Consider the following 21,619-nt stretch of genomic DNA (forward strand, 5'->3'; position numbering starts at 1 on the left):
GTGAATTATGTGTTATGTGTTATGTAACTATACCAAACGTAACATATTATCATTATTTGAGTGTCCGGATTTAAATGTACTTTGTAATGTCTAGTGTATGAGACCAGGCTGAGCTGTCGTGCAGACAAGGTGCCTGCGCGCGCTCAATTTAATCTCGGTACAACCTCCCAATGATTTCATTTATGATGACCGCACTACACCCCGGAAGAATGACTAATGAGTGCACTGTACAGTGAGCACGTTTGAGGTTCAATCGGCCGTATGTGGTTGTATGTATTTGACGACAGAAGGGAGAGAGAACGGAGCGGAGAGGGAGGTAGGGTAGAGTTCGTTGAGGGCTGCTCAGTGCGCACGGTTATTTGACTTGGGAGAAAGATTCGAAAGTCATTTAAAAAATAATAATACAACAAAGTCTGCATTTGAACAACGGATGTTAGAGAAGAAAATATAATAAGGAATTCCACATGGCAATCTTTCAACTACTCCGGTTTTCTACGAATACCTACTATCTCCTGTTGCTTGTCCTGTTGTGCACAGTACATGTTCTTCAGGGGTTCAACCTGGATGTGCGGTTCCCTGTTGTCAAGGAAGGAAAGACCCCGGGAAGTCTCTTTGGGTTCTCGGTGGCACTTCACAAACAGATGGTGGGAGAGAAAAGATACCTGTAAGTGTTGTCAAATTTAAGATTTGATCAATCTTGCTATTCTAGAATGTGCACAGGCAAGATAAAGGGAAATAATATGGCATTGCATCTGTGGATGTCAAACTACCTTTCAGTACTGTAACGGAAAACTGTAAATTATAGATGATTTTGGGTATTATCAACAGTAAAAGCAGCACACTGTAAATTATGGTGCATTGTGGGAAAATAATTGCTTTATTTTGAATGGTACTGTAATTCCAGCCCACAGAAAACAGTACCATACATTATGCTGTGTAAACACTTAGCACCTAGCAGCCACCCTGCTTGCACATAGTCCTTGTGATTACAGTAAAATACTGTGATTACGGTAGAATTTACATATTTTACAGTATAATACAGTCAATTTTATGCCATTGTACTGCGTTGTTACACAGTACTTTCTTTGATACTATATTTATATTCCAGTAGGTGTACTGTAAAATGAAACAGAAATGTACTTGCCACTGAGCTACCTGTAAGTTACTGTCAAATTCCTGGCTGTCGCTTCTCTGTGATTTAAGTTCAGCAACAAACACTTCAATCTGTCTAGCTCTGGAAAACTCTTATATGCAGGCTAAATGTCACATTAGGATCGCAAATGTCTACTGGAGTTTTACCAGGCTACAAACATTTTGAGGTTTGTACATTCATGCAATTTATAACATCAACCATGGTACCATCATAAACATGCACATGCAACAGGAACAACTAAGACATGGTGCTGGGGATATAGTTTATCCCCATGCAAGGTGTGGATAAGGTTCATTCTGTTCAGTAAATGATTAATCTCCATGTCTCAACTACACAATAATCATGACTCACAGTCTGACAGTGTAGGCTAGGCTCAACCAGCTCATGGAGGTGGGTGACCATTCATGATGGTACTTGTCTTGAGCAAGGAACAACAAATGTTTGCCAGTATTGGTCAGGCTTGGTGATAGTGTAGCTGGGGGCCATGCCAACTGATAGAAGTACACAGAGAACAAACATTTGTAACTAAGATATTTAAAAAAAAAAGTTTTATTGAGGGTATTTGATATACATCTCCTTTGGGTGCCACCTGTCCTAAATGCCCCAATGGAACCACAAAACTTTTCATTAAACCTTTTGCGTCTTTATGTCCCCGGAGGGAAATGATTAGAGCTTCCCAATAAAAACACAGACTTTTCTTTGGTGGGCAAAAGCTGAACATCGGAATGCGTTCTCTGACCTAGAAGAACATCAAATCAAACATTATTTGTTCACATGCGCCGAATACAACAAGTGTAGACCTTACCGTGAAATGCTTACTTTCAAGCCCTTAACCAACAGTGCAGTTCAAGAACAGTTAAGAAAATATTTACCAAATAAACTAACATAAAAAAATTAAAAAGAATAAAAAGTAACACAATAACATAACAATAACAAAGCTACATACAGGGGGTACCGGTACCGAGTCAGTGTGTGGGGATACAGGTTAGTTAAGGTAATTTATACATGTAGGTAGGGGTAAAGTGACTATGTATAAATAATTGACAGTGAGTAGCAGCAGTGTTGAAAACAAATGGTCCGGTACCGCTTGCTTGTGTGATTGGAGTCTCTGACACTTTTATGGGCCTTCCTCTGACACTGCCTATTATATAGGTCCTGGATGGCAGGAAGCTAGATCCCAGTGATGTACTGGGCCGCACGCCCTACTCTCTGTAGACCCTTATGGTCAGATGCCGAGCAGTTTCCATACCAGGCGGTGATGCAACTGGTCAGGATACTCTCGATGGTGCAGCTGTAGAACTTTTTGAGGAAATCTGGGGACCCATATGCCACATCTTTTCAGTCTCCTGAGAGGGGAAACGTTTTGTGTGTGCCCTCTTCTTGGTGTGTTTGGACCATGATAATTCATTGGTGATATGGACATCAAGGAACTTGAAACTCTCGACCCACTCCACTACAGCCCTGTCGATGTTAATGGGGGCCTGTTCGGCCCGCCTTTTCCTGTAGTCCACGATCAGCTCCTTTGTCTTGCTCACATTGAGGGACAGGTTGTTGTCCTGGCACCACGCTGCCAGTTTTTTTTACCTCCTCCCTATAGGCCGTCTCATCGTTGTCGGTGATCAGGCCAACGTTAGCCAACTCAATGATGGTGTTGGAGTCGTGTTTGGCCACGCAGTCATGGGTGAACAGGGAGTACAGTAGGAGACTAAGTACATACCCCTGACGGGCCCTCATGTTGAGGATCAGCGTGACAGACGTGTTGATGCCTACCCTTACCACCTGGGGGCGGCCCGTCAGGAATTCCAGGATCCAGTTGCAGAGGGAGGTGTTTAGTCCCAGGGTCCTTAGCTTAGTGATGAGCTTCGTGGGCCATATGATGTTGAATGCTAAGCTGTAGTCAATGAACAGCATTCTCACGTAGGTGTTCCTTTTGTCCACGTGGGAAAGGGCAGTGTGGAGTGCGATTGAGATTGTGTCATCTGTGGATCTGTTGGGGTGGTAAGTGGGTCTAAGGTATCCGGGAGGATGCTGTGGATGTGAGCCATTACCAGCCTTTCAAAGCACAGCATGGCTTCCAACGTGAGTGCTACAGGGCGGTAATCATTTAGGCAGGTTACCTTCGCTTCCTTGGGCACAGGGACTATGGTGGTCTGCTTGAAACATGTAGGTATTACAGACTCGGTCAGGGAGAGGTTGAAAATATCAGTGAAGACACTTCTTTCTGCACATGCTTTGAGATCACATTATGGTAATCCGTCTGGCCCTGCAGATTTGTGAATGTTGACCTGTTTAAAGGTCTTGCTCACATTGGCTACCGAGAGCGTTATCACACAGTCATCCAGAACAGCTGATGCTCTCGTGCATGCTTCAGTGTTGCTTGCCTCGATGCAAGCATAAAAGGCGTTTAGCTGGTAGGCTTGCATCACTGGGCACCTCGCGTCTGGGTTTCCCTTTGCAGTCCGTAATAGTTTTCAAGCCATGCCACAACCGACAAGCGTCAGAGCCGGTAAAGTAGGATTCAATCTTAATCCTGTATTGACACTTTGCTTGTTTGATGGTTGGCATACCAGGATTTATTATAAGAGTCCAGATTAGTGTCCTGCTCCTTGAAGCGGCAGCGCTAGCCTTTAGCTCGATGAGGATGTTGCCAGTAATCTATGACTTCTGGTTGGGATATGTACGTATGGTCACTGTGGGGACAACGTTGTCAATGCACTTATTGATGAAGCCGATCACTGAGGTGGTATGCTCCTCAATGCCATTGGATGAATCCTGGAACATATTCCAGTATGTGCTATCAAAACAGTCCTGTAGCTTAGCATCCGTGTCATCTGACCACTTCTGTATTGAGTGAGTCACTGGTACTTCCTGCTTTAGTTTTTGCTTGGAATCAGGAGGATAGAATTATGGTCAGATTTGCCAAATGGAGGGTGGGGGAGAGCTTTGTATGCATGTCTTTGTGTGGAGTAAAGGTGATCTAGAGTTTTTTTCCTTTGGTTGCACATGTGACATGCTGGTAAAACATTTGGTAAAACTGATTTAAGTTGGCCTGCATTAAAGTCCCTGGCCACTAGGAGTGCTGCTTCTGGATGAGCATTTTCTTGTTTACTTATGGCCTTATAGAGTTACTTGAGTGTGGTCTTAGTGCCAGCATCGGTGGTGGTAAATAGACAGCTACAAATAATTTAGATGAGAACTCTCTTGGTAGATAGTGTGGTCTACAGCTACAGATAAGGTACTCTACCTCAGGCGAGCAATACCTTGAGACTTCTTTAATATTAGGTATCGCGACACCAGCCGTTATTGACAAAAAGACACACACCCACCCCTCATCTTACCAACCTTACCAGATTTTTCTCTGTTCTGCCGATGCATGGAAAATCCCGCCAGCTCAATATTATTTGTGTTGTCCTTCAGCCACGACTCAGTAAAACACAAGAAATGACAGTTTTTATTGCCCCGTTGGTAGGATAATCGTAATCGTAGGTCATCAATTTTATTTTCCAATGATTGCAAGTAGAACGGATGACAGTGGGAGTTTACTCACTTGCCTCCGGATTCTCAGAAGGCAGCCCGATCTGCGCCCTCTAATCCTCCATCTTTTCTTCACCCAAATTACGGGGATTTGGGCTTGTTCCCAAGAAAGCAGTATATCCTTCTCGTCGGACTCGTTAAAGGAGAAAGCTTCTTCCAGTTCGTGGTAAGTAATCTCTGTTCTGATGTCCAGAAGTTATTTTCAGTCATAAGAGACGGTAGCAGCAACATTATGTACAAAATTTGTAAAAAAAAATTACAAACAAAAAAACGAACAAAATAGCACAGTTGGTTAGGAGCATGTAAAACGTCAGCCATCCGCTTCGGTGCCATCTTATCAAAGAGGCTTTCAGCCAAATATAAAAGAGTGGCACCACAAGACTCTGTTAGCCTGCTGAGCTAAAGCCTGGACGTCTTCAGGCCTCAGCCACAGGCAAGGTCATGGATCACGTGATCTTATTCCACCGGACCATCTCCGTTACACACATAGTGGGCTATGCCCTATCCTGGTCATGGGCAGCTACTCCCCAAGTGTGTCACCTCATCATCCAATAGTCCAGTATTGAATTGTTTTTCTTCCCTCCGACCCATTAACCAGCTCTCCCAGTCCTTCCAGCTCTGATTTAGCTGGGCATTTAATTGGAGAGTCCCTCCCGAGCTGGAGAGCAGCTCTCTTAAGGACCTAGGTGGAAGATGACAAAGGTTAAGAGAACGGAATTGTAATATCCCATAACTGTTTGCGAAAATGAATTTGTTTGTTTTCTAAGGCTGCCACATGGAATTATTACATTGTCTTAACCTTGTCATCTTCAACCTAGTTAAGGACAAGTAATTATAGGCTTCCTGGGAGTTTGTCCCCCGTCCTCCACAAGCCACCAATCACCTTTAATGGCCCACAAAGTTCCGCTGAGACCTGAGAGTGGACAAGGCGATGTGTCATGTATTTTTTTATGTCAATTTCTTTGCTGTTTCTGTGGAATCAATGGGCTGGTACAAACCGGATGCCCTTGTAGTGACATCACTACATGTTAAACGTTCCTTGACCAGTGTTTGAGTGGCCAGAGTGTGGTCAAGGAGAGAGTTGAAGTGACAGTGCCACACCTGTACACACACACACACACACACACACACACACACTCTCTCTTTTACTCACTTGCATACTTACTTTATTTAACACATTTAGAAAACCCTACACAGACTTGCCCACAACATGAGCCTACTGAGTCACACAAATAAGCACATTTACTTAAAATGCAGACACTGTTACTGTTCAAATGCATATCCAAATTGCTCCCAGCACTCAGACAATTGCCTCTTGTATAATTCCCCTGGGAAGATGCCTGCTCTCGGCTTTAGCAATCCTCCACTTTGTCCTCTGGCTGGTTGCAGTAATAGTGGCAGGAGGAGATGCTTAGCTAAGGCTGTTCTGCTGTAGCCCCAACAGGCCTGGTGGTTGGCTCATAATGCCAGCCCCTCCCTCCCTCGGGGCGGATGGCATGCCACGGATTACACAATAGGGGCATGCCATGCAACAGGCCTGCAGGTCTTACATACAGGCTGTTTTCTTTTTATTACAATGGGATCTGATGCTGGGCATAACACAATCCTGTTTTGATTGAAAGGCCCGACATCAGCGCTGTAGGGAAAATGTGGTGAGTCCCAAGATTGAACATTTCTAGCTCTGTGTAGTACGTCCAATATGAGGTCAAACATAATGGGAAAGGGCAGGTAGTTTTACCTAACATCATCTGCAGGATTTTGTTGTGCGCTTGAATCGAGGTAGAATCACGTGTAGGACTCTATCTTTTATTGTATATTTTATTGTGTCTATCTGTATGTGTTTTATGTGTGTAATGTCTTGTTACGATGACTTAACTAAACTGTAAAGCAGTGCACAACTACGTAACCACTCTGTATAGTATACTGTAGGCCTGTGTATGTGAACACTACCCACACAATCCTGACCATTTGACTTAGAATCTCCCATTTGACACAGACACAAAGCATGTCCCAAAATGTGGGCAAACTATTTAATTATAGGCCGCACGCACGAATCTTCCTCAAAATTACTCATAAATGGAGGGCTGTGGATAGTTTTCAGTCAAGTAGGAGCTTTGTTAAAGGGACATTTTCAAAATGTTTCAACTTCATATTCATCATCTCCAGCACCACCCCAACATCAACATATGTGGAAATGCCACGTATGCCACCCCCCCCCACCCCACAAACATAGGAACCAGCCATTTTCACACATGTTGTAGCTGGAGATTATAAATATGAAGTTGAAAAAGTGTGAAGTAAGTCAGCAACTATTTGTTTGATGTGTTTCTTCAGTTGTGGGTTGTCTTCAGCAAAGCCTCAGTGGGTGATGAGACTGTGCCAAGTTAAGTCATTTGGAAAAACATCTCAGTCATATTAACATTTCATTATGGTGTCGGGCTGAACCAGTAAACACAATGCACGGGCCGGGCCGTATGCAATTCATTCTGATTTGATAGAATATGATGTTAGCTCATGTCCCTAACACTCACCCCCCCCCCTCAAAATGTTGCATTTATGCCGGTATTCATCTTAGGTTGAACTTGTCAGTGATTTATTCTATTGCTCTCATTCTGTCATTTTAGTTACCTCTGACTCTCAGAGTCTTTCACGAGTACATAGCAGCAACATCCTTATTGTTAACCAGATGTGATGAGCTGTTTTTGTCGTTTAGGTCTTGTCCCCTCCACACATTCTTGTGTAGTTGCCCATGCCATCTGTGGAAGACACCGGAAGGTGGTTTCATACACGACGTAACAAAATGACCGTAGTCAAGTAGCCCTTTAAAGAGAAGTGTCTTATGATATTGAGACGAGAGAAATGGGGAACGGAAAATGTGCAGCTCTTCATGTGATAGGCCATCTAAGGGCAAGAGTCTGTCCTGGTCAGGTCATGTTGTCAGGAAAATGACCCTAGCCTTAATGGTGTCCTCCCTGTATTGTGTGACTGTGGCTGGGGGTTATGATGGTATTATGTGGCCTGGATGGATGGGTCTGTCTGAAGGCTTCCTGGTTGCTGGTCCGGGAAGGAGGAAGAGTCTTGACTGGGTTCCTGTTGTATGGTCCCCTAGGAAAAGGCTGTTCAGTGTCTGCAGAGAAGACATGAGAACACATGGCCTGGGGGGGGGGGGGCGGGCTATTATTGTTTGGGCCAGGAGGTTTTTCCTGACCATATGACCTCACCGAGAAAAACTACTGTCCAGTTTCCTGGTCTGGAAAACCAGTTTCCTGGTCGGTTTCCTGGTCTGGTTGCTTTGTGTAACCCCGGCCAAAACACAGATCTGAGTTTGACTTTTGGCAACCCAATGGTTCTGAGGCAGCACTTGCGGGTTATTTCTTCGTAGAGCTGCTGTTGCATAGCCCTATGGGTTTGGTGTGGGTGATTTGGGGAGGTTGGGTGGGGTTCAGAGGGTTTTGTTGGGGATGTGCAGGGTATGTCCTCAGAGACGAGGCACAACACAGCATGGAGAAGCTTGTATAAAGCACAGAAATCTGGATCTTACTGCAGTAGATGGGAATGAAATCGTGAGTGCACTGAGAAGCAAGGCTTGCATTCAATTTGACCGGTCTAGCAAAGCCGGGGTCTGCCAAGTAGTTCTTAATAGAGAGAACTGAGGCAATACATTGGTAACCCAATTATTTCTCTTACAAAGGTCACTTACTGTACAGGGAAATTACAGTTATACCCCTACACTTCGTTTGTATATATTTGTGTTCAAATGTGTGTGTGTGTGTGTGTGTGTCCTGTCCGTGTTATCAATTGTCATATGATCTGTAGGCCCAAGGGACTGAAGAAGTGTTATACTTCACGCACAAACTATTTCCCAAATCTCTCTTTGAGTACCCTCAGCCGGTCCATGTATTTGATGTATTCCAGACCACCTAGCACACCTGATTCAACTGATGAAAGGCTTGGTGATTAGTTGTGGATTAGATCAGGTGTGCTAGTAATGGATTTCATCAAATAAGTGGAATGGCTGGGAGTACTCAGCGAGATTTCCTCATTAGGCGATCTGTCAGACAGCTCCAGGAGCTAGTTGGTTCTCTGAATCAATAGGCTGATCGATAGTGTCGTCCCCACACAGGCTCCGACTGGAATGCAGCTCTAATTAGAGAAGATTAGTTCTGACGACTGACACGCCGGTCTCAGATCTGTGTTGGATTCAAGTCAAGTGACACACAGCAACTCTTGTCTTACAAGAGGGTTACAGTGTTAGCGGTTTCTCCAATATTATTTACTCAGTCACCAGGTGATGGACTTACTCTCTTACGCCAGGATACTGGTATGTCCCCTTCCCTCTTTCTTCCAATATCATAGTGATTCAATTGGATATCCAACAAAAATCTGAGAGATTTGCAGAAATTGCTCCACCATTTCACGGTTGCTAAAATTAGAATAGTTAGCCTATTTTCAGTTTATTTGACAGAACAAGCAAGTATAGTATAGAGAATAAAAAACAAACCGCTGTGAAATATATTTTCCATAACCCAAAATACTGTATTTTCAGCTGTTTGAAGCTGGTGTACAAAACCTAAAGTAAAATATGCAAAAATAAACTTAAGAACGGGAAGCATAGAAATAGCGCACCTAGTCTAAGAAGCGGTAGAGCTGTTCTTTCTTTTAATGAGAATGATATATAGCTCACATTTCTACGTGAATTTGGTCAGTTGCCCAAAAAGTGACATATTGCAGCTTTAAAGACTAGCTAAGAGAGAAGTAAGATACCCTAGAGCTGGTTCTTCCCTTCAAGGAAAGCTGCTGGTGTCTGGCCCCTTTTTATGGCGGGTTAAGCTGACCTGAAGTACTGTAGGAATTCAAGCAGTCAAATCAACCCTCAGATGAATGTGTGGAGGCATTAATAATGCGTTTAGAATACCTCATGATGCAACAGGGAACCATCAGGGCAAAGGGTAATACTGTGCTTGGCTCAGATCCAGCTGCTTCAACATCTCTATCCCTGTAAAGAGATGATGAGAACTTAACTGGTTCAAACCATTCAATAGAAAGAGGCTACAGCAGCTATTGCGTCAGCTTTTGTATCCCGGCAAAACATTTGGTTGAAAGAGGTACAGTACTAACGACAGTAAGGCAACATTGTTTTTGTTTCCTAAAACCCTCCATTTGCTACAGAGGTTTACCACCTGTTTTAATGAAAGATAAGGAATGGTTGCGAAATATGTGTTGTATTCATTAGCACATGGTGTTAAACTGTTTTTTTTATATGTATATATATTATTTATTAATACATTTCTACCTGTTTTTATTTAAAACAATATTTTTTTATTAATACACTTAACTAAAATGATAAACAGCTGTTATAGCTGTGGAATGAATTTTGTGTATATTGTAGTTTGATATTTAAGTGATAATGCACTCAAAGTCGGTGTTTGAAGGATATACTGGCACGGGTGTTCATAGGCCCGAGACGAAGTCAAGGGCTGGAAAACCGTGCCAATATATCCCCTAAACACCGGCTTTGAGGACATTATCACTTTTATAGAACAGGTTACCAACATATTCAAATAATGATTGACATATTTTCATTAACTTTATTTTGATTAATTTATTCATACTATTTAATCCCTCCACAAGATATAGTGCCGACACAAATCTAGGGTTGCTATCCAAGCCGGCTGGTCGTTCTTTATATCGGTTCGGTTGCTAGAGACGCAACCCAGTTGTTCAGTCTTTTTGTTCTGTATCTATGGATGCGACCCAGTCTTTCATTCTAAATGTTCCATTGCCATACTGGCTGGCAACGTTCGTATCCCTTGCTTGCTAGCTAGCCAACTACGGCTAACTTACAGTCACGTCAAAAAGCTGCCAGACTAACAACAAAGTAGCAGCATTTGCATTTAAGTGTTTTCTGTTGACATTTATTTGTATACATCCATAACAATGAGCTAATGAGGCGCGATTTCGCCTGGCTTTGAAAATGTGCTCTCTCGTCAGAACACTGTTGTTCAGAGGAGCTAGCCAACAACACAGCTAACACAATCACTTCAAACTGAAGCTGGAAAGACTGCGAAATAGCTGCACTTCGGTTCGTTTGACCTTTTTTCAATTTACATTTCTTTGTATATATCCATAAAAATTATGCGAGCTGACTCATGATTTCTACTGGCTGAGAAACACTGCCTGCCTCTGTCTCTCGTCCCGACTCATGACATGTTCATTACTATGGGACAGCTGGAGAAAGAATTTGAATATTGAAACAATGTTGCAAATGTTGGAGAGACAGACAGAAGTCTAAAAGAAACGTGAAATAATGTCTAGATGCTTTTCATAGTGGAGATCGAGTTTATAAATTGCCTGGCTGGGGAGATGAGACAGTGGATTGCACAGTCAGATGGAACAGAGTAAATAGGCATTTTAACATCATAGATTTAGCCGGTGGTAACTTGTGGAATAGACACCGGCTGGAATGCAGTTTTAACCAATCAGCATTCAGGATTACACCTACCCGTTGTATAACATAGCATATACCGTAAGTGCACCATTTGTCTTAGTGCTTCACGTCTTGAAGTTCAACTCCCTTGTGCTGATACTGAACTGTACTTAAGCCTGCTTCATCTGTACTTCAGTCGTGATAAAGCTTTCTAATTCAGTGACCATTGAGACCCTCATCTGAACTGGACAAGAGTTGACATGCAGGTCAATGGAGGGTCTTTGAGAACCTTAAACACATTATGGCAGCTGAGCCTCTCTCTCTCCTCGCCTAATTGAATGAGCTTTTAATGGAAATCCATACGTAAACCCCCACGCCATATCAATTAACTGCACCGTCTGACCCAGATGAAAAGTACATGTGTTGTGGTCCATCCCTCTAATAATCTGCTGTAAAATTGGCAGAGTGAATTTGGCTGACGGAATACGGTCTGTTTTAATTCAGGACTGGGAAGTAGCTTATACATCCTGTGTGTAGGCTGGTAGACTGCTGTGTTTTTGGTTTAACAATGTCACTGCTCTCCCACAAGTCTATCGCCAATGGACTACTGAATGTAAAATATTCTTGCCTGTATACATTTGTGTTAGGACCAGTTGGACTCAAATGGCAGATTTCTCAAGTCAGTGTAACCCACAAATCTCTAATATTTCTTTAAGGACATGTTTTATACATATAGGATTATAAGAATTATCATCACTAGATTCAAAGACGTAAAAAAATGAACGCATAGACCAATACCATTTAAAAAAAAAACTTTTGCCATCTAAAATGATGTCCAGGTTAAAGTTGTGGTGGTTTAAGTCAGGGACATACCATTATGCTTACATGTCACCAGTGCTGTCATGTCAGGAAGTGCAGAGGAGGAAATCCCTTGGGTCCTTGACCCCAGGGGATGTGAATGGAAGTGATTTACTCACAGAATGAAAGGGTTCCCTGTAGCCTGATTGGGTGATTGAAATACTTGTCCTTCAACGACTTCCTTTTCAATGGGTGATATTACTAATGTTAGCGTCAGCAGTCCTATTCTCCGTTTCACTTAAATGGTTGATCTCAAAATGCTTATCTATACATTTGAGACAAAAACCAAATCCATACTTGCATGCTGTTGAATCCTACCCATATGTGTCTTGTGTTTTAAGGTACCAGATCATTTCTCTAAAGTATAACATAGTAATTACAGCAACGGACATTTAAAACGGCTGACAGTGTTGACATCAATTAACGGGCTAATGATCCCAAGTACTACACTTGAACCTGCTTTGGTCAGGTTGAGTCGGGTTGAGGTGGGCTGTTTGTAACATCGCTGTGTCAGGTGCTAATGAGAGGCAGATGCATGTTAAAGGGACAGTTCACCTGTTTTTAAATTCACATGTATTATTTCCAGCACCATACCAGTGTCTACCTTCCAATATGGGGATAAAAAATGAAGTGCCCGTTTAATACTCTGTGGGGGAACTGGAGAGATTCGAAACATCACTCCAACAGGAAGCACCTGTCAAGTTAGGCTTCCGGCCCAAACTGCACCCTGGTCAAAAGTAGTGCGCTATATATAGGGAATAGGGTGCCATTTGGGACTTATAATATTAACTCAAGAGGATGGACAGGGCTCCGGCTCTGAGTGTTATAGGAAGCAGACCTTTCGTGTCCGGTTTTGCTGTATCAACCAGAACAGACAGAAAGGGACATAACTCATTGAAATGTCTGACCTTGTTTGACTGTCTGCTGTGGGAGTAAAGATTCTTCACGTTCTCCCTGTTTCAAAGGCTCCTTTTTCATGGCCTCGGTGGTCGCGTTCACTGTATCAACCGCAACAGAGAGAACGGGAGATAGTAAGTCATACAGTTGGCTGATGTTGCTTGACTAGTAGGCAATATGTCTACTGTCGGGGTAAATATCCCAGGTTGCCTTTACAAAAAGGGATTTCTAACCTCAGGGGTCTTTTAAAAATAATGGTTAAATAAAAAAGATTCTTGACATTCTCCCTTTACAGAGAGGCTCCCGAGTCCTCCAGTTTGTCGGTTCCTAAATTTAAGGGGAAATTGGATCTGGCGAGTCCTCCCGAGCTTTCTGTCCAACATGACATAACTGAACGTGAGAGACACACCGCCCCTTATTACGAACCCCAGGTGGGGAGTTCAAAGGTTGTATTTGGCATGCCACGTTTTATTCCAGACTTCCACAGCAGTCAAAACGTTTACACACTCCCTTCCACTGTCGGTGTCGCGGACATAAAAAGGTTCCGGTGGAGGAGTAATGTGACCCCCGGAAACTTTTTAAGTCAATGAAAGCTTTATACCCACACTCTCAGCCCTCTTGTCCTGCAGACAAATCACCCATTTCCTTCATAGTAACCCATTCTTTCCGGTCTTGGCTGTAGTCTGTAACAGACCTGGGTACTATTTGAAATCGTTTCAAATACTTTAGCTGTACTTGATTGAGCGTGCCCCTTTGCCATGGAAACAATAGAAAAGTCCCTAAATTGCAAATCTCTTCCATATGGCTCTCCAGGAAGACTTACGTAAAAGCACTCTTAAGTAATCAATAGATTTCAAATAGTATTTGAACCCAGTTCTGGACTGTAATAGGGTATCCTGTCCTGTCCCACAGCGCCATGACGATGACTTCCCCATATGGTGGTTGAAAGAATTAAAAAGTTTTTATTTAATTTTTTTAGCTCATGTTACTTTGGTGGACTGCTAATCAGATACCGGTATGTGGTTTTTGTAGTAGTCTCTTTGTGCTCCTATATCACACCTGGTCTGTACTTCTGTGCTCGCTGTTATTGTCTACTCATTATTAGGCCTATTCATTGTATTCGCGTATGGTGTGATGATCGTTTCATTGATTCATCGTTTCAAACGTAGCCTACAGTATGCTAAGTTTTAATCATGATTTATTTCTGAGCATCGGACAATTCATCGTGTCCTGTCTTTGCGTGAAGTCTAGTCTTGACAGTTCACTCCAGTGTTTCTCTGTTTCTCTGGACAATAGCCAAGTCCAGGGTCGGGTTAGCTGACACTTTGATGTGATAAATTCCAGACTGTCAACACAAGGGGCAGAGTTAGCGGGGTTACTTCCATGAACACTGCTGTACCTGCTGTTGATTTGACAGCTCTGTGAGAGACCTGAGCTACTTCACACCATGCGATTTAGGCACCATGTGGCTTGTTGATTTTGTGCACTCAAGATACCTAGCTATGACATTTTGATTTACCGTCATCTGAGGAGAGACTGATTTCATAATTGTTTTAATACTATGAATTACAGGATAACACAATGATAACACAACAAGTATGTACTTTTATTTAGTCCCCCCCCCCCCCAATTCTGTCTCCTTCCATGCCTAGAGGTAAAACAGCCAACTAGTGATTCATCATGTTTACAGGTTCATCAGACACCACCTATAGACTAAACATGCTTATTTTAAAAGTCGCTTAAAACAACAAGGTCAGGGGTCAGCTCATGAATGGTCTTTATTGTTAGATAGTATTTCAAATGACCTTAGGGCTAAAACATCCCAGGCATCTACATTTCCAGGGATTTCTCTGTGTGTGTGAGTGTGTGCATCACGACAGACAGACAGAGGCATGTAGTCAGGTTAATGGTTCTGACCGGGAGTAGTATTTGTTTTCAAGAGAGTCGATTCCGACACCAGGTAATTCCACATAATGAATGAGATACAAACGTCTGGCTTGTGTTTCACTCTGGACTCCAGCCGCGTCTGCTGTCCGACTTGATTTAGTCTGTCTATTAGTTAACACACGGGTTCTGAAGACGCCTCGGCTGGTTTAGGCCTCTGCTTACCGTGGCTGCTCGATACTGTAAGCTAATCACGCGTCTTGTCTCTTTTTCCTCCATGTTTGTTTTTTGGTACCCGTGCATGCAAAGTCGCTGAATAAGCAGACAAAGGAGGATTGCATGAAATGTGAATGATTACTGTTTTAAATGTTTTAATAAACGTACACTTGGAAAGTATACTTCTTTCTTCTTATTTTTTTTTGTGCGTGTGAAAAATGTACTGTTGTTTCTTTGTATGAATCAAGTACGTTTTCAATTTTTTTGGGGGGAGGCACGGATTCTCTCTCTGTATTGCCTCAAAATATCAACACGTCCGTCTTCAAAGCATACCCTGTTCATCCAACATCATTTGGATGTGGCTTGATTTAGCTTGATGGCAAACGGGCAGAAGACCTCGTCTTGTCCTTGAAGGCTGTGCGACACACTGTGTTGCTGGAAACATCGCTGTGTGCTTCCTGTGTACGTGAGGGTCTGCGAAAGCTACAGCAGCATCTCTCTGAAGTTCGGACTGATGTCATTTTCACTGCCACTTAACTTTCCATTTCCCTCCCGTGATGTGATGGGTGTGTGGTATCTCTGTTCTGTTTGCGGAGACCAAACTGGACATGACATGTCATCCTGTTTTCAGTTGGGGCGTATGCTACTTCAACGTTTACGACTGCAGCACTCTGTGTTACTTTTGGTATATCCCTAATAAAAATTCGATGTGCATTTTTGATGACTTTCTAATACGTACATTTACATTCTTTTAGAATCTCTGTGAGGGTCAATATATAATTCTTTATTCATGTGGGAAGCCATGTAAACCAGTTGCTGTTTTTAGATATTTTTTCTCCTTCTGTGAAACAGATTGATCTTGATCTCGTGTCTTCAACCGTGTTGCTCTGTGCAGGAAACACTGAATACACTGGAATGCCTAAAGAAGCCAATCCTGTTGATTGTGCTGAATGTCTTTAGATGTGGCCCTACACGTTGACAGAAAGGTGCTATGTTTAGTCTCATGTTGATGCATTCGTGCCAGGGGACAATATGGTGATCAGCCGTCTGTGTTGTCTCTCTCTACGGGCAGTTTCACTTCCTTCTCTCTGTCAGGCCTAGCTGTCGCCCGACGACCGTGCAGCAGGTTCCCGGAGCTTATCGCCATGGTGATCTTATATTGCATTGTGTATTCAGGCCACCCTCATGTTGCCAGTTGTTTAGCTACACTTTCAAAGCCAGGCCTCAGTTTTCTCCCTCACAGGAAATATATATAACCCATGCCCTTTTCCCCAAAAGCCATGTTTGAAAAGACCAGGTCACATAAGTTAGCGAATGCTAGTGCTAACATTTTGTTGACAACTTAGTTATCGGACTACTCTGTGAGAGAGGTGACACAACAGCCATGTTGATGATACAGTACATTACCATCCATCAATCTTGGACATTCACTATTTCACAGCAAACTGACCAAGCGTTAAATCGTCAAGTCCATTGTAAATACTTCATCCACCTGGCTATAGTCCTGGTATTCACCACAGAATAAAGTAAAACAAGTTCCAGTATGTCCTAGGAGGTCATCGGCCACATCCTGTCTCAGGTGTCGTGGTCTGTTGTACTGTGTGTGCCAGGGCACTGGGCCAGTATGGGAGAGGAAATGACTCACTCTTCCAGCTAGCTACATTAGTCCTTTTTGCAATGCTTCCTCTGTTCTCTATTACTTATTAAACCACTAGTTCTCTTGATTTCCAAGAAGTGGGTTGCTCAATTTTAGGAGCAGCTTTGGAAAGGTGTGGTGGAATTTTCAGTGGACTACTCACCAAGATGGCCTGCCAAGCCACTAAGAGGTCTAACCCCTGTCTCAGTCCTTTGGATTTAGGGGTTTTGTGAGAGGATTATTCAAAATTGAGATTCCAGTGTAAAATCACTTATTGGGAAGATGGCAGAAGTTCTTCATCACCCTCTGACCTTTACAGGTCGACTTTGCTTCCAGTCACACGACATTGAGAGTTCATTGAAGTGAGTCGTGCGCTACAAAGTGAAGTGCATTCAGACCCAGCAGAGACTTATGCCTTAAGAAACACCACCCCTAAAAAGAAAGCGAACTTCTTATTACCGGGCATGCCTTTTCACGATATCTCGCGTTCATGTAGATATCTTAGTCATTTATTTACTCTACTTTGCCAACTCTTTCCCCACTGAGCATTGTCATTGGTGACCTTTGTACAGTATGGGATGGTTAGGACTAGGAGGTGTGTGTGTGTGTGTGCACAGTGGGTCTACAGTACGTGTGTTTACACACAGCCTGACTATGAACTGTGCCATATCTTCCCCTTTATCCCTGACTTCCCACCTCATCGCTGAAGGATTTGGCTTGAGATTCAGAGATAAAGTGAATAAGTGATTGTGACGTGTCTTAGCACGAGTTCCCATGCAGCCGATGCAACTCCATCGGAGGCCTTTATGCTTCTCTCGTTTCAGTCGCCCACAGCGTTGCCTGCGGTAGCACAAGTGAATCGCTGTTTCTGTTGCACGAATGAGTGTGTTTGCTTAAGGGGTTTGGTCATGTGTCTTTTGTTAACTGCTCACGACAATGGCATCGGTAAAACGGTTAGGCTGTGCGAATGACAGGAATTGAGCACCTTTTGGCTTTCAGGCTTTTCAAACAAGACTCGTGTTGTTGTTTTTACCCAACCCACAAAGGCTCAATCATTCCCATGATAACAGCCACTGACTTGAGTAGGTTTAAATCCGGTGTACTCAAATAGTAGAATGTTGATAAGAGTTCTACTTAAACAATTGTAAATTAAACTATCAGAATTGAACCAGAGAATTCAGATGACCCCCTATACTGTGTATCACAGGGCATTTGCTAAGAGCAAAGGTGAAACACATAAAACAAAGACTTGGAAGTGAAGACAAACATCCCAAACACGGATGATATCCTAACAATCCAAGCAAGCAGAGCAGCCTGTCCAAGCGTGTAATGTCATATAGCAGGGAAGAAGGCAGCCTGTCCAAGCGTGTAATGTCATATAGCAGGGAAGAAGGCAGCCTGTCCAAGCGTGTAATGTCATATAGCAGGGAAGAAGGCAGCCTGTCCAAGTCGTGTAATGTCATATAGCAGGGAAGAAGGCAGCCTGTCCAAGCGTGTAATGTCATATAGCAGGGAAGAAGGCAGCCTGTCCAATGTCGTGTAATGTCATATAGCAGGGAAGAAGGCAGGCTGTCCAAGCATGTAATGTCATATAGCAGGGAAGAAGGCAGCCTGTCCAAGCGTGTAATGTCATATAGCAGGGAAGAAGGCAGCCTGTCCAAGCGTGTAATGTCATATAGCAGGGAAGAAGGCAGCCTGTCCAAGCGTGTAATGTCATATAGCAGGGAAGAAGGCAGCCTGTCCAAGCGTGTAATGTCATATAGCAGGGAAGAAGGCAGCCTGTCCAAGCGTGTAATGTCATATAGCAGGGAAGAAGGCAGCCTGTCCAAGCGTGTAATGTCATATAGCAGGGAAGAAGGCAGCCTGTCCAAGCGTGTAATGTCATATAGCAGGGAAGAAGGCAGCCTGTCAATGTCATAGCAGGGAAGAAGGCAGCCTGTCCAAGCGTGTAATGTCATATAGCAGGGAAGAAGGCAGCCTGTCCAAGCGTGTAATGTCATATAGCAGGGAAGAAGGCAGCCTGTCCAAGCGTGTAATGTCATATAGCAGGGAAGAAGGCAGCCTGTCCAAGCGTGTAATGTCATATAGCAGGGAAGAAGGCAGCCTGTCCAAGCGTGTAATGTCATATAGCAGGGAAGAAGGCAGCCTGTCCAAGCGTGTAATGTCATATAGCAGGGAAGAAGGCAGCCTGTCCAAGCGTGTAATGTCATATAGCAGGGAAGAAGGCAGCCTGTCCAAGCGTGTAATGTCATATAGCAGGAAGAAGGCAGCCTGTCCGTGTAATGTCAATAGCAGGGAAGAAGGCATAATGTCAGCAGGGAAGAAGGCAGCCTGTCCAAGCGTGTAATGTCATATAGCAGGGAAGAAGGCAGCCTGTCCAAGCGTGTAATGTCATATAGCAGGGAAGAAGGCAGCCTGTCCAAGCGTGTAATGTCATATAGCAGGGAAGAAGGCAGCCTGTCCAAGCGTGTAATGTCATATAGCAGGGAAGAAGGCAGCCTGTCCAAGCGTGTAATGTCATATAGCAGGGAAGAAGGCAGCCTGTCCAAGCGTGTCAATGTCATAATAGCAGGGAAGAAGGCAGCCTGTCCAAGCGTGTAATGTCATATAGCAGGGAAGAAGGCAGCCTGTCCAAGCGTGTAATGTCATATAGCAGGGAAGAAGGCAGCCTGTCCAAGCGTGTAATGTCATATAGCAGGGAAGAAGGCAGCCTGTCCAAGCGTGTAATGTCATATAGCAGGGAAGAAGGCAGCCTGTCCAAGCGTGTAATGTCATATAGCAGGGAAGAAGGCAGCCTGTCCAAGCGTGTAATGTCATATAGCAGGGAAGAAGGCAGCCTGTCCAAGCGTGTAATGTCATATAGCAGGGAAGAAGGCAGGCTGCCTGCCTATGTAATGTCATATAGCAGGGAAGAAGGCAGGCTGCCTGCCTATGTAATGTCATATAGCAGGGAAGAAGGCAGGCTGCCTGCCTATGTAATGTCATATAGCAGGGAAGAAGGCAGGCTGCCTGCCTATGTAATGTCATATAGCAGGGAAGAAGGCAGGCTGCCTGCCTATGTAATGTCATATAGCAGGGAAGAAGGCAGCCTGTCCAAGCGTGTAATGTCATATAGCAGGGAAGAAGGCAGCCTGTCCAAGCGTGTAATGTCATATAGCAGGAAAGAAGGCAGGCTGCCTGCCTATGTAATGTCATATAGCAGGGAAGAAGGCAGGCTGCCTGCCTATGTAATGTCATATAGCAGGGAAGAAGGCAGGCTGCCTGCCTATGTAATGTCATATAGCAGGGAAGAAGGCAGGCTGCCTGCCTATGTAATGTCATATAGCAGGGAAGAAGGCAGGCTGCCTGCCTATGTAATTGCGTACAAGGTATGTTCAGTGGGCAATTGGGCATAACCCTTACGGGAAGAAACACATGATTTCACATCTGAAACCATTTGGTTTTGGAACACTTCACATGTGATGATATGTCACATAACCTTTCACATGTGGATTTAAACAGATACCCTGCAAACAAGAAGGTGCTGGGATGTCCCAAAGTAGCCACAGTGTTTTCCACTTACATATGGCTACATTATGTATGTTTATTTATATAGTAATTATTACTCAACACCTGGGATTTGAACTCTCAACTTCTTGCTTGACAGCATTCTGATCTTCCTGCTATGCCACTATTTCTGTGTCAGTGACTGATTGCTCCTGTATTCATACACTTTGGACTTTGTATAATACACCCTAGAAAAGTTATTATATTTATCATAGTGATTCAGGAGTAATACGCCCCTAGGCAACTATACAGAAAACCCTTGAAATGCTAAGATAAGTGAATGAAATCAATGATATAGTAAGTAAGATTAACTGATAACTAAAATAGCAGTGCAGATGACACTCTTTCTCCAAGTGCAAAGATATGTTATAAGTAATGAATGTGTACTAGCAGCAGAAAGATCACTGTAATCTAGAGGTTGTGAGTTCAAATCCCACATGAGGTCATATTGAAAGGTCAGTACTAAGTGATCATGTAAAATGCAATCATATTGTCACTGATTAAAGATTTGTACATCTTTTTTTATAACACATTTAACTGAACAGCGTATCACCTACCTTAAAATACCGATACCATTTCATAACTTCCCTTACTCAAAAAAAGGGAAATTTCACATGCGAAATAACTGTTTTCACATATTGAGCTGAAATGTTCAACAAGAGACACGTGACTTCAGCTGTTCGGATGTGAAACTATATGTTCACATGTATTCAATATACATTGAGAGAAAAACATTCCTAATATTGAGTTTCACCTCCTTTTGCCCTTAGAACTGCCTCAATTTGTTGGGGCATGGACTCTACAAGGTGTCGAAAGCGTTCCACAGGGGTGCTGGCCCAAGTTGACTCCAATGCTTCCTACAGTTGTGTCAAGTTGACTGAATGTCCTTTGGGTGGTGGACCATTCTTGATACACATGGGAAACTGTTGAGCGTGAAAAACCCAGCAGTGTTGCCGTTCTTGACACAATCCTGGCACCTACTACCATACCCTGTTCAAAGGCACTTAAATCTTTTGTCTTGCCAATTCACCCTCTGAAGAACACACATACACAATCCATGTCTCAACTGTCCCCTTGGCTTAAAAATCCTTCTTTAACCTGTCTCCTCCCCTTCATCTACACTGATACACGTGGATTTAACAAGTGCCATCAATAAGGGATCATCGCTTTCAGCTGGATTCACCTGCTGTTCCTAATGTTTAATGCACTCAGTGTAGAGATCACATGTTGAATGTTAACACCACCTTTTCATCTGTGAGGAGAATAACAGGTTTTCACCGTACATGTGAATTGTAGATTCACATGTGGAATTAGCATTCACACACGAAAAACTTTCACAGGTGAAAATCAAACTTGTGCTTTCATTTCGTAAAAAAAGTTCACGAGAAAATCTAACTCTCACATGTGGAATTGCATTTTGATGTGAAAAATGTTCAAATGTTGTCAGTTTCATGGTATCACATGTTGA

At 43.3% G+C, this 21,619-nt stretch overlaps 1 protein-coding gene across 1 annotated transcript in view; it reads left to right on the forward strand.

Annotated features, from left to right (window-relative positions):
- The first annotated feature begins 220 nt into the window (after positions 1-220).
- Positions 221-21,619, forward strand: part of LOC115110145 (integrin alpha-3-like) — a 36,451-nt gene continuing 15,052 nt past the window's right edge. The window contains exon 1 of the mRNA XM_029635550.2: positions 221-664. Coding sequence (XP_029491410.1) covers positions 465-664 — 200 coding nt within the window. The 5' untranslated portion in view covers positions 221-464. The remainder of the gene's footprint in view (positions 665-21,619) is intronic.

This window comes from Oncorhynchus nerka, linkage group LG26 (assembly GCF_034236695.1).
Source record: "Oncorhynchus nerka isolate Pitt River linkage group LG26, Oner_Uvic_2.0, whole genome shotgun sequence".
Lineage (NCBI taxonomy): Eukaryota > Metazoa > Chordata > Actinopteri > Salmoniformes > Salmonidae > Oncorhynchus > Oncorhynchus nerka.